We start from the raw sequence: 13869 nt of genomic DNA on the forward strand, positions 1-13869 counted from the left end.
TCTATCCACTGAGCCAAACTGGTCTCGGCTCATCTGGATTTTTACTGTAATTCCAGAGAATTGGCCAAAAGAAATTTTATGGTATGTTTATCTATTCTTCCCTCTAAACCAGGGATTAAAAAATAATAAAATAATTTTTGTAAAACCAGCATGCCCCATATATTTGTAATACCAGAAGCTGAAGCACACATTGCTTCAGATCTGTAAAACAAATGTCTTTTAAACTCCACAATGATGAGACTGTGAGTCTACTACCCATCCTTCCATCTGGGCTGTTGCCAGGCTCCTGGGACTGTTATCCACGGTGCTTATGTAACAGTTTAATGATGATCTTGATTCTCAGAACTGCCTCACGCTGCTGGTTTGGGCTAAGAATATGGGTCTCGGTGTCACATTTCTATGAGCTAGTATTTTAACTGGCTTCAGGGCATTCCTGGATGTCCACTTTCTAAACATGTAAATCACATACATTGTTTTCCTTACCTGATGTTCTGGAAACTTTAATTCTTGGGTTATATGGTTTCTTGAGAGTAGATCCTATAAAATAAAGGAAAATAGCAACCACTGTTATTCATTAAAGAGGATGAAGTGAGGGATATGAGAGGAGAGTATTGAGATGAGTAAAATATAATTTTCAGATACATTCATAGCAATTTCAAACATTATCTGTTTTTTGTTTGTTTGTTTTCCCACAGAGATATTTGTGTGTATATATATTTTTTAATGGGTTATACTATACATGCTGAGTCATATCTTGCTTTTTTTTCAGGTTGGACCAAATGCTTAAAAGGGAAACAATTCTATAATCCAGGCACAATAAACATTCAAATTCTATTCTGGGAATCAGTATTCCTGTATTCCTTGTCTTAAATGGTGATCCAGGAGTAAAAGTAATAATGATTACCTTGTAATTGTGTGACTCTTTGTCTATTCAGAGCTTTTAAACATATAGTATCTTGTTTGACACCCTCAGCAACTTTGAGGGATGATTTAAAGAAGGATCTTGGCCTTACAACACACAAATGAAGGTGCAACAAGTGGAGGCTTAATTACTTTATGTTTTTATAAATTAGATAATAGTCTTTTTGTCTGTGATTTCTGTGCATATACTAGAGGGAATATTCCATCTTAATTCAGATGTAGTTATAGGAGGAAGGAAAAAATATTTGTTTAATGATCCAGAATTTCAGATTTGCAAGATGAAAAAGTTCTTTCAATCAGTTTCACAACATCAATATACTGACTGCTACTGAACTGTACACTTACAAATTGTTAAGAAGGTAAATTTTATGTAATGTGTTTTTGTACCATACTTAAAAAAAAAAAAAACAGAGAAAAATGTAAAAGGAAATTAGAATCCAGTGTCTATTGTTGTGTGTATAAACACAATCCATAAAGCAGCAGGCAAAAATAAATGATCAATTAAAAAATAACCCAAAAGTAAATTAATTTCTACAAATAAACTAACATTAATATCTTATTTCAAATTGTTTGTAATAACAATTATGCCCCTCTTAACTAACGTTTGCCCCTCACAGAAATTAAAGATCAAAGTATTGCAATGCTTCTATGTGTCCCTATCTTTCCCACACTGGTCCCTGGCCAGCAGGACCCGGGCAGAATTGGGCAGACCACAGGAAAGCAACTTCTCAATTTGGATGGCTAATGTGAGAAGCCTTAGTGAGTGGCAGCTGCCACAGACACTCAAAAAGAAATAAAGAAAAACTCATCATAGCTTTAAGAAAACAAAGATTGTCTTAAATACTAACTTACGCTTTAGGAAAATTCAATTCCAAACAATTTTTTTGAGCTATCAGTTGGTTATTTCTTCATAGGGCTAATCCATAGCATTACACAATTTGCTTTTCATCAGAACTAAAATTGCACTAGTTTTGCCAAAACAAGCTCCACTCTTTCTAAAAAGGCAACATATCACTTTTAACCTCTACATCAGGGTCTGAACTTTTCAATAAATGTCTAGTTCTACATTCCTCAAAGGGAGAAATTCTAAACATTTGTTGAACTCTCATATATGCCAAAACTTTACACATTCAATCCTTGCAATGGCCCTTCAGGGAAGTTATTGTCTACATTTAACAGGCGAGGGAGTAGAAGTTCAGGCGGGCTGGTGAGCTGAAAGTCAGCTCTTTCTGGATTCTAAACGTATGCTCTCTTCACTACATCTAGAGCTTATCAGAGTTTTGTGGTTTTTTTTTTAAATATATTTTTCTTTACTTTAGAGAGGAAAAGAGAGAGAGAGAAACATCAATGATGGGAATCATTGATTGTCTGCCTCCTGCACACCTCCTACTGGGGATGGAGCCCAAAACCCAGGCATGTTCCCTGACCAGGGTATCGAACTAGTGACCTCCTGGTTCATAGATCAATGCCCAACAACTGAGTCACACTAGCTGGGCTCTTCTAGGAGTTTAGAGTGTGAGGAATAAATGAGACAGCATTTGCAGGTCCAAGGGTAATATCTCCCCCAAGTTCACAAGGAGATGTGAACTTGACAGAAATTTAATGAAAATGTTACACATACAAAAAAAAAAAAAGGCCCTTTTCCACAAACAGATACTACTGAGAATGTAACCCTCAGTTTTGGTTGAACTAATTTTCTTTTCCACTTCCTGTTCTCCTTGCTACTATTTTCCCCATCAAAATGTAGCTGAGACCTTAGACGGTTACTATTTAGAGTCTGAGTGACAAGTATGAAAAGGGTGAATTCTCTCAAGAATCAGGAATTCTCACCTATGTTCTCAGGAAAGTAAATCTAGCATACACATAAAATGATATAACTCTGAAGTACTTAAATACGTGGAAAGGCACTTAAAGAGTGAATATGGTCTATTTGTTAGTTCATCTTGGTGCCTCCATTAATGACTGGCAAATGTTGGGCATTCAATATTGGTGATTGATGGATGGATGATTTTCACCAGGCAACCTTTCTAAGACAACTGTCATCCTCTCTAGTGTCTCTATAGAGATCCACAGTGTATAACAGTACAAACACAATAATTGAACACACACTCTGAAAACTAGGAGCTGCAGGTGGGGTTATTGCTTATAAAATTATAATGCCACAGAATAAAACAGACTCCTGCTGAGGTGACCTTGCCTGAGAAGGAGGCAGAAAGGACATGTTAGGCTCCTACATTTGGCCATCCCTGGAGTTGGTTACCTGGCTGCAGGTTGGAGCCTTGCAGACTCTGCACCACTGTCTCAGGCCCTGTTGCAGCAGACATGCCATAGCTGTCCTCCAGCTTCCTTGTCTGCAGTGTGGATTTCTTCAATTTCATGGAGGTGAACGGGGTGAGGAAGTGAGAGTTCATGGCCAGAGCCTGGGCCTTCTGCCTCAGTCGCTCCTTCTCCTGCTCGTCGTCATTCTGCAGCCAGGAATTCAGCAGCTCCTTTACGGTCAGGTAGCTCCAGAGACGCTCAAGGTGGTTGGGGTCCTTCTCACCATCACCGTTGGGCCGGATGCTTCCTATGACATCATTCCCCACCTTCTGGGGCCCCACAGGCACATCTGTCTTCAGTATGACAAATTTCTTACTGTTGCTGGCCCTGACTTCCACGTGCAGTCGATCTATCTTCTTGTCCATCAGCTTCCCAGCAATGATGATCTCTGAGCCATTGAAGTAGTTGGGGAAGAAGGTTCTGGTAGCCTGTTCCACGGAGCTGGGTGGGTAATTGATGTGAATGTCAGAGAGCAGAGGGGTCCTGATCTCATCATAGAACCTGGAGTAAAGAAAGAGAGTGAGAGAGAGTTAAGATCCAGCCCTGACTGCAGGTAGTGCAGGTCCTAAAGGAAATCATGGGCTGTTAGAAGGGTGAGCTTATCTTAGAAGCAATCAAATCCAACTTCTACCAGCAGAACAGTGCTCATAGGAGGCTATACAGCAGTAGCTTGAACACCGCTGGTGATCAAGAACTATGCCTCATAAAGCTTCCTCCTCTCTTTCAACTGCTCAGAGGAGGAGGAGGAACCTCCTTGTAGTAGATCACAGTCTTCTCCCTGAAATTTCCACCCACTGGTCTCACTTTTGCCTTTGGAGCAGCACAGCATGAACTAGCATAATCTGTCTTCAACATAACAGTTATTTAGGGGCATGGCAAACACTGTTCTTAGGCATCATCTCTATGCAGTCTAATTAATTCCAGTTTTATGAACTCTTCTTCAGATGACATGATTACAAGGTCCCATAACCACTTTCGGTAACTTTCCTTTGTACACACCTAAGTTTCTCAAAACTTAAAAAAACATTTTAAAACATTTTTCTTAGAATCAAAGACATGTTGCCTCTTAAAACATTTTTCTTAGAACCAAAGACATGTTGCACATATGCTTTAATAAGCACATTATACTTGAGAAATCTGACCTTGACCTTGCCACTATGCTTTTGTGTAAAGCAGCATTACATTAGCTTTTCTTCTAGTTACATCACAAGCTTGCTACTTTTTGCATAAAGAGGCAATTAAAATCCCTTTCCAAAAATCTAAAAAGCATAGGCTGGGCATTAGACTTCCACCTCAGCTATTTACTTGCTGTATGTCTTGGGACACATAACCTCACCTCTCTAAACTTCAGTTTCTTCCTCTATAAAATTGGAACATTAATAGTAACCACTTTGGTAGACTGCTGTCTCCCAGACCCAGTCTCCCCTTCTTTCATAATAAATTATTTTTAACTTGATGAAGCCCATCTAGCTACAAACTACTTTTCTAAGCCTCTATTCTTGCCAAATATGGTCATATTAACCCTAATGGAATAGGAGTGGAAGCGATATGCAAAACTTCTGTAATTCTTGCATAAAATAGAATGGCTTGCTCTGGCTTTCTTTTCCTTCCACACTTTTAGAGTTGGAATACAGAAATCATTATGACCTTATTTCAACCTTGCAGTTAAGAACAACATCTAAGGGGTGTAGAACGGTAAAATGGAAGGAACCTGAGTCTCTGAATGACCTCATGGAGCCAAACTGAGCTGTGCAGACTGTTACAGGAGAAAGTCATCTGAATGTCAGCTTAGCCTTTACCCTCATATACCCACTCCTAGGATTTCTGCCTGTAGAAATGTCTGTCATATTGTAAGTGCTCAATAAATGTTGGGTTGTCACAATATTTTTAGTAGTATGTTAGTGCAGTCCGTTTGTTTCAATGTATTGTACTTGCTTTTGCTTATGGACACATTATTTTTTAATGTATTAAATTCTCCCTCTTTTAATGTAGTTTTGAATGATTTTGAAAATGTGGGAAGCTAATCTGTGTTTTTATTTAAATCTTGACAAAAATGCTGGGTAAACAATGGTGGCTAGCTTCATCTCAAGGACCTATCTTTATTTTTCATCTTATAGACCTCTAATTAGATTTATCATTAATTAATATTCTTTTATTATGGCTGTTAAACACCTATAAAGGTACCTGAAGCTCACTTTTTCTTTTAAGTAACTACTATTTATGCCACAAAGTGGATTAAAGCAATAGTGCTGAGCTGGGCGTCATTATGTCATTGAATCAACAGCAAAGTTATATCTCATGTTGACAACATGATATCAAAGGGAAGGCATTGAACTAATTAGAAGCCCTCACTTCTAGTTTCTTTTCTCTCTCCCTCTCTCTCTCTCTCTCTCTCTCTCTCTCTCTCTCTCTCTCTCTCTCTCTCTCTCCCCTGCGCCCTCTCACAATCCAAGACACCTTGAGGGATGTCAGAGAGCCAGTTTCGGCCCCACAGACCAGGCCATGGGATGTCACCAGTGCATGAATTGTGCACCAGGCCTCTAATATGCATATAAGAGCTTTGCTTAATCTCTTCCTGCCCTCCCCTCTCTTCCCTTCCCTCTGAGATTCATCAGTCTGTTCCATGTTTCCATGCCTGTGGTTTCTGCTCCTGAGTTGAGTGTCTGCCCCCTGGTGGTTAGTGTGAATGTCATAGCTACCAGCTTGTTAGCCAGTTGGTCAGTCACTTAATCTTTTATATATATAGATATGATCAGGAACTAGTGTCAAATGGTCACTTAGCTTCCAAATTAAAATATGATAATTTTAATTACTATTCAACATAGAAATAACTACTTCTCCTAGCTACTGAAGAGGGTGGAATTAGAATAAATATAGCAGGAAGTGCTTTGAGATGTTAAGAAGACAATTATAATCAGAATAGCTAGTTGAATACCTAACACATGATAGCCATTCTGCCAATATTTTATACAGGTTTTCTCATTAAATTCTGTCAACTGACCATAATCCTCACTCTATAATGAGGGAACTTAAAATCTTGCCTAGAGTCATAAAACATAACCAGAATTTGCAGCCAGACCTGCCTAATGGATTTCAAACCCCATTATGACATCTCCCAGTGTAATGAGTTATGGTCATTTCCAGGATACTCAAGGCTAAGGTGCAGCTAACAATTCTCATTTCCTAGTCTCTTGTAAAACCCAACCCTTAAATCCCCTTCTGAGAGCCTCTCATCATTATCCCAAGAAGACAAGCAAACGGACCCAATGAGCTGTGAGCCTGCATCCTCCTCCTCGTGAACACGCCGTGTGAGGCCACAGTTCTCCAGCGACAGTTTCTCCAGCAGCTTGAAGTCCACGTCATTCCCGATGCCAATGGTGAAAATGCAGATTTGGCCTCGGGCGGCCTCCTTGGTATTGTTGAGAATCTTGAGGGTGTGAGTCTCCCCAACAGTGGGTTTCCCATCCGTCAGGAAGATGATGAGGGACACGGTGCGGTCTTCAATGTCATTGTGAGCCACGTAGTTGTTGAGCAGCCTGATGCCCCTCTGCAGGGCCCCATTGATGTCTGTGCCTGTGGGACCAAAACAAGACAGCTCAAGCTTGTGTCCGTCTCCTTAGCCTGGCTGCACATTCATGGCTGTGGTTTACTCACAGCTGTTCGAGAATTAGCAGGAGTGGCATGTGGAGGGGGAGGAAGAAACCCCCAGGCATATGGGGTGATTCTAAGTCACTCGGCCTATCTAGAAACTTGGCAACTGTTTGTTAAGTACTTTAAACATCTTAACTCATTTTATCCTAATAACAGCATTTGTTATCCCCATTTAACAAATGAAGAAATTGCGGCTACTGAGATTAAATGACTTGTGGATGGTGGAGCTGGATCCAAATCCAGCAATCTGACTTCAGAATCTATGCTCCCAACCCTGATGTTTCACATCTTTGAGAAGAGCAGATTTATTTTCTGTCCACCTGCAGAGGTTGGGGCAATGAAGTGCCATGAAAAAAATAGAGGGAACCATAAGGTTTCTAAGGTTTGGATTCCAAAACGTAATACACACCAACCAATTGCTAAAGTCATATCCCCCACCTCCACGTAACATTTTAATTGTAATGTGAATGTAACATACATATGTCAGGGGCTATGCTAGAAGCTGGGGTATATAGAATATGAAGAGTTTCTGATCAAGGACTAGACAGCCTTGTCAACTTCCTGCCATAGATCAATGCTATTGTATAATAGTGCATAAAATCTAATCTAGTATTTCTCCCATCAACTGGTAAAAGTTCCTAAATATCACTGTGGTGGAGACTGGTAAGAAACCCCATTGTAAGTCAAAGTTCAGTCTAAGCAAGATGAAGTTCCAAATGAAATTCATGTGGGAAATCAGAACTTTGACTTGGAGAAGAAATGATGAATGTAAGACAAATAGAAACTCTCAATGGAAGAAGATTGAACTGGATGTGTCATAGGTTTCCAGATGACCACCAAAGCAAAATAACTGAGACAACAAGTAATGGTGTCCCTGTGAATGGCCTTTAAGAAAGTGGGGAGGGCCCCCTGTGTGGCTCAGTTGGAGTGTCATCCTGTACATGGAAAGGTTGTGGGTCTGATTCCTGGTTGAGGGATCAGTCTTATGTGGGGTGTGAACAGGAGGCAACCGACTTATGTTTCTCTCTCACATCAATGTCTCTCCCTCTCTCTCTTTCTTCCTTCTCCTCTCTCTAAAATTAATAAACATATACTCAGGTGGAGCTTCAAAAAAAGAAGGAAGGAAGGAAAAAAGGAGGGAGTGGTCAGGATCAGTTCCAACAAACACTCCAATACTGAGCACCTGCCATGTGTCCATTGTATTAACGATGAAGATGACAGCACGAGTAAGACCCAGGCCCCGAGTTGAAGGAACTTACATCTAGCACAGCCGGGTAACATTAGCACACTGTTCTGATAATCTAGTTTTCTTAGAATTATGTATTTCCCTCCTCTGCACACTAACCTGGCACCAAAGCGTGCAGAGGCTCGGAGCCCATAGCACTTCCCATCCACGGCCTTTCGCAGGCCCCTGGGACTCCTGCTCTGCTATTTCAGCCCCGCCGAAGGAACTAAGGTGCAGTGGCACAGTCCTACCTGCTGCTTCCTAAGTTGCTAAGATTTAAGCACACAACACACTGCCTCATCTAGTTGGCTTTAATTCTATACCCTAAAACAATTTACAAACCCGGCTTCATTGCTCAGGACCCATGAGATAAACCAGGAAAGGTTCCAAACCCTATCAGGTATTCCCCCTCCCCCCCATAACTTAATTGACCATCTAGTCCAGGCCTGGAAGAGGAGAATTTACGGAATCGGTGTTCGGAGAAACCTAAGCTTCTGGGAAAGTGTTCAGCTGTTATCTCCTTTCCTGTGATAGCTTCAGCATTCAAATCCTCGTCTCTTGGCAGAAAATTTAGCTACTCACTTATTATCACGTCAAGCTAATGTGAAAAGAGGGACTCATATTTACCTCCGGTGGGCGACATGTGGTGAATGTAGACTTTGCCGTCTCTGATATTGTTTGGAGTCACTGATACCAAATGGTCCTTCCACACTTTGATCCGGTTGGAAAATCCAATGATATTGAAGCGGTCCTGGGGTCGGAGGTCATGGAGGATTCTGAAGAGGGCATCCTTGGTCTAGGCAAATGCAAAACCAAAATCAGCCACATCAGCTGCATTAGTGCATATGTCCCCTGACTTAGAAACTGCGCACCCTGCTCAAAGTCAGGATTAAAATTAAGTGCTGACTCTGTAAAGGGCACTTGTATAAATGTCCAAGTAACAATTATTTGCTTTATATATATTTCTCTTTATTGTAAGAGCTTTCTAGGCATGTTCCACTCATCTTTGTAAACTCACTACATTCAGGAGGTACTAGAAAGATTTAGTGAATGATTGAATAAAGAAATGGGCAGACATTTAATTAATTAGAAGATCAAAAGTACAAGTAAAAAATGCTGTAGGATTTTTAAAAAGCGAAAAAACTGGGCCTGAGTGACATTAAAAAACTTCACTGAGAAGCAGGAGTATGAGGCTTAAAGGAACTGGGTAACATGACAGCGAGGGAGGGCATTCTGCAAGGAGCAAAGAAGACAAAAGAGATGGTTCAAGCAAAGTAAAGAGGGGAGATAGGTGAGTATGGACGCAATGAGTGGATAAGAGGTATGGGAAAGAGACATGACTTGTGGAAAGAAAAGAAAGACCATATGAAACTGAAGACAGAAAAGTCCTAGAAGCCTGGCTAAGAATTTCTAAAATAATCAGCCCTATGTTGAAAGAAAGCACTGCCTTCTCTAAACATTATTGTTGTTAGTCATTTAAAGTGATTCATGATATGAAGCAAGGAGGCCTCATTACATAATTGCCTTCACCCTGATATCTGGCACCTTTTACAGGGATTAAAAGCACAGACTTCAGAGCAGACAGTCTGGGCTTGACCTTAGATCATCACGTATCTCTGGGTGGCCCTGGGGCTCTGCGTAGTAAGCCCTATCACTACCCTTTTGCTCTGTGCCTAAGTTATCCACCTGGAAAAGCAAAACAGTAATAGTGCCACCTCATCGGGTTGCCACGAGGATTAAATAAGTTACCAGCAAAAAATATTCCTAACAGGGCCAGGCCCACAGTAAGTTATACACGTGTCTGCTCGAACTTGCTGGTGGGTGGGGAGCAGCAGAATCAAGAGAAAGAATAACCTCTTCTAAGGAAATATATGTTTACCTTGAAAATATTTTACAGGTTTTTTCCCAGATTCTATTAGCCTTTGCTTTATAACCAGCTCAGTCAGTGCTGCCCCCTCACGCTGCACTTCCCCTCTGTAAAACAATCACGACTTCTTCTCCCTTCTGAATGTTCCCTCCCCCTGCCCCTAGTCTTACTCTTCAATCCTGTATCCAACTGTTCACTCTAATATCTCATCATCCAACCCTCGGATGTCATAGGAACCTCAAAACCCACTCTAGAAAACTAACCTAGATGAACTTATTTTTAAATCTGGATATTACATTCTTATAGTAAATGTACAGAGTTTGTAGCCTGAGCAAACAGATGTTCCCTTAACATTCTCCTTGTGGATCCTAACTAAGTGAATGAAGTTGTGCCTCAATTTCCCCCGATCTTCATTCCCAGGTCAAGAAAGCAGTGGAGCGTAATGAGATCATTCGCAGCACAATAATGATGACATTGGCAGCTAACTTTTCTGGGAGCCTCTTACTCCCCAGGTATACGCCAAGTGCCAGACCTTTCCATATTATGATGCGATGGACCCATTTAATCCTCCCACAGCCCATCCAATGGAGAGTGAGTGTTCATATTTCCATTTTGCAGGCGAAGCGGCTGAGGCATGAAAGAGTTAATGAGGCATCGTGCCCTCTGGGAGCCTGGATGAAGATCCAGGAAGTCAGACTCCAGGGCCAGCTCTGACACCAGCAGCAGTGGAATCTCAGCCCCTAGATGCTGGTGCTGAGCGTGCTCTGAGTTATACCCCTTACAATGTGCAGCTCATTTTGGGATTCCTTCCAGGTCCCTGCATACTTGACGGCTCTGCTTATTTCTTTGTTTCTTTCACTTGGTTTCTGGCAGCAATTAATGGATTCGTTTCCTATAACATCCTTGCAGAAAGCATCCACCCCGGGATGAGAACAAAGAATCCATTTTATTAAATTCATCCTCACATCCTACAGAGGGTTTGTCCAGCCCACAGCCCCCTCCCGCCCCCCCAACTGCCCCCAGGTCTTCCATGAGAAAGAATGGCAATGGCGGGGCTTATTTTCTTTCAGAGTCTTGGAATCCCCCTCCAGACTCTGTTCCCTCCACTGGAGGTGGGCCGTTCCTCCTTCTAACCCATCACCCTGGGTTGTTCAGAGGACAGACTCACTGGCAGCCAAATTTCCTGTCCATTCCCAACCCTGACTCCCACCTTCAGGAAATGTGTATAAGGATCTTATGAAAATAAGCAGATGCCACACCCAGTCTGGATTCCATTGAAAGGATCTGTGCTGCTCCTCCTCTGGCTTCCCTGTCTTCCCCCTGGATGCCTCTTCTCAGAACAGCCCGCCTTGCATGGCTGCCTCCTTCTCAGACCAGCCTGGGATGCTTTCGGCCCCCTCACACTACGTACTTCCCCACGGCCAATGATTGCATGACTGACTTTCACGCTTACACTCAGAGCTCACCACTCTCATGAGGCCCAGACTAAATTGCCAGCTATAGGTCCTGCATGGCCCACAGACACTCAAGCTCAACATGTGGAAGACTGGAAGCTCTGCCTCTCTCCCCAGACCTTCCCTCCTCTGCTGCCGCTCCCAGCCAGGGGTCCAGGTCAGAGACCAGACATCATGTGGCAGCTTCTTCCTGCCCGCTCAGGCACCTCATGCCCTTGGGCCCATCTCTTCTTGTAAACCCCTCTCTTCCTAAACATCCCTAAGACCGTAATCTGGGCTCAGGCCACTTCTGCTCTAGATTGATAACAAAGATTCATTAAAAATAAAAAAAATAAAAAAAAAGATCAGAAGAAAAACATATGACTCACAAAATTCCCCTCACCTAGACAGATGCCGTACTACATATTCCTTCAGAAACCTTCCTGTGTGTGTAATTAAAGTAAAATGGGTTCATTCATCATGTTATAACATTTTTATTTACTATATCACATAAAGTTTTGATGCCCATAGGTAGAGGTCTACATATCATTTTAATGGTGACACTATTCTACCATATGCATATACCACAATTAAATATTTTGAATATTTATTTAATTTTTATTTTCTTCATCCTCACCCAAGGATATTTTTTCCATTGATGTTTTGAAAGAGTGGAGGAAGAGAGTCAGGAAGAGGAGGATACAGAGAAGAAGAGAGAAAAAGAGCAGAGAGGAAGAGGGGGGGGGGGAAGGGTGGTAGGGAGAGAAAGAGAAAGAATATAGGGATTGGTTGCCTCCTGCATGTGCCAAAGATTGAATCTGCAACACAGGTATGTGCCCTTGACTGGAAATTGAACCCGAGACCTTTTGGTATGTAGATAAGCACTCTAACCACTGAGCACACTGTCTAGGGCAATATTTTGCATATTTAAACAGTACTTCCATGAAACTCAGTATTCACACATCTTTGTGCCATTGTTATTTTCTTAGGATAAACTCACTTCACAGAAAGGGTGTGACAAAGGGCTGTACTTTTAAAGGGCTTAGCCTGTCCTCACATTGCTGCCAGCATTATATTTTTATCCTTCTCAGCATTTAGTTCTGGGCTTACACGTCATTTCCTAAGAAAGACTTTCTTGTCTCCTCACCACCACCCCACTATTCTCTCAATCATGGCATCCTGTTCTTTTCCTTCACAATATTTATAGAGAAAGTGTAATTACTTATCTGTGCATTTACTTTTCTATCCAACTCAATCCTATGCTTCTGAGTACAGAGACTTGTTCCATTTTGCCACTCTATCTTAATGCCCAGCAGTGCCTGAGCACGTCGCAGGTACCTGACGCATGCCTCCTGAGTATGTGAATGGGGAATGATTGTCTGTCTGTCACTAGATAGGGGGGCTGCTCAAGACAACATGGTATTTCACACACTGTACTACTGGGTTTCTGGTGAATGAGTAAAGAAGAGAGTGGTAGAATTCTACTAAATGAACACAAAGGAAGGGAGACACGCCCCTGCCCTTGAGAACCTACAGCAGAGAATACTGAGAATGAGGATGTGTAGAAATCATGAAGCCGACTGGCCAAATAAATAAGTCTGATAATTACAATAAGCAGATGTGGGTGGAGTGCCCGAAGTGTTGGTACTGATGGCATTAGCCAGGGGACTGGCAACACTTTGCCTCCTCCCCCTTCTTTCAAGTTAGAGCCAACACACCCCAGCGTGAGCATCAGACGGGCTCGGCGTCATTCCCAGCAGAAGGCCTAGACCTCCGGAGAGCCTGAAGGTCCGCAGCTGTGACAAAGCAACAACAAGCAGTGGCCGCCTCTGAGACAGCACCACTGGGAGCCCAGCTCTAGGCACTTGGAGAGATTCCCACTGCTCCCTGTTGGAGCTCAGAGCTGGCCAGGCACCCAGAAGATTGTTATTTGTTTAGCTGCTGGGCCCTTAGGAATCCTTAAATAGTGTGCTGAAGACCTCCTGAGGGCCCCGCATGGCTCCTTTGCCAATATTCTCCCCCATTCTGATGGATATTCTGCTTTCAGAATAGTTGTCCAAGCCTCTCCACTCTCCTCCCCTTAGCACAGCAACTACGGATTCCTTATGACCTTGTAAGGCCACAGCTGCAACTTAACCTTACATGAACCAAAGCAAGACAGGCCAGCGGGCTCAGAGCTGCTCCTTTTCTAGATGCATTAGGACCTTTGGATGGCCTTCCACCCTCATCCCAAGGGGCCTGAGCAGAAGCTGCCACTGATGCTTGCAGCCACCACCATCCATTAACCCTTTACAGGCTCCGACCCTTTCCTGAATTCCTGGTGGCCCTAGGAATTCTGCATCCTGTAGCGGGCTTAGAAGGCAAGCAGAAGGTGAGTGTCCAGATAGAAGAGTAAATGTGAGTAGGCTTAAGCTGATATTTCTGCATGGTGTGTTTACATGCTGAAGATTAAC

General features: G+C 42.4%; 1 protein-coding gene across 2 annotated transcripts in view; it reads right to left on the reverse strand.

Moving 5' to 3' along the window:
- The window catches only part of ITIH5 (inter-alpha-trypsin inhibitor heavy chain 5), a 79333-nt gene that overhangs the window by 6597 nt on the left and 58867 nt on the right, over positions 1-13869 (reverse strand). For both annotated transcript variants that reach the window (XM_036461320.2, XM_036461331.2), the window contains exons 8-11: positions 8744-8912; positions 6504-6813; positions 3182-3741; positions 484-537 (exon numbers count right to left, since the gene is read on the reverse strand). In XM_036461320.2, coding sequence (XP_036317213.1) covers positions 484-537; positions 3182-3741; positions 6504-6813; positions 8744-8912 — 1093 coding nt within the window. The remainder of the gene's footprint in view (positions 1-483; positions 538-3181; positions 3742-6503; positions 6814-8743; positions 8913-13869) is intronic.

This window comes from Pipistrellus kuhlii, unplaced genomic scaffold (assembly GCF_014108245.1).
Source record: "Pipistrellus kuhlii isolate mPipKuh1 unplaced genomic scaffold, mPipKuh1.p scaffold_m20_p_1, whole genome shotgun sequence".
Classification (NCBI taxonomy): domain Eukaryota; kingdom Metazoa; phylum Chordata; class Mammalia; order Chiroptera; family Vespertilionidae; genus Pipistrellus; species Pipistrellus kuhlii.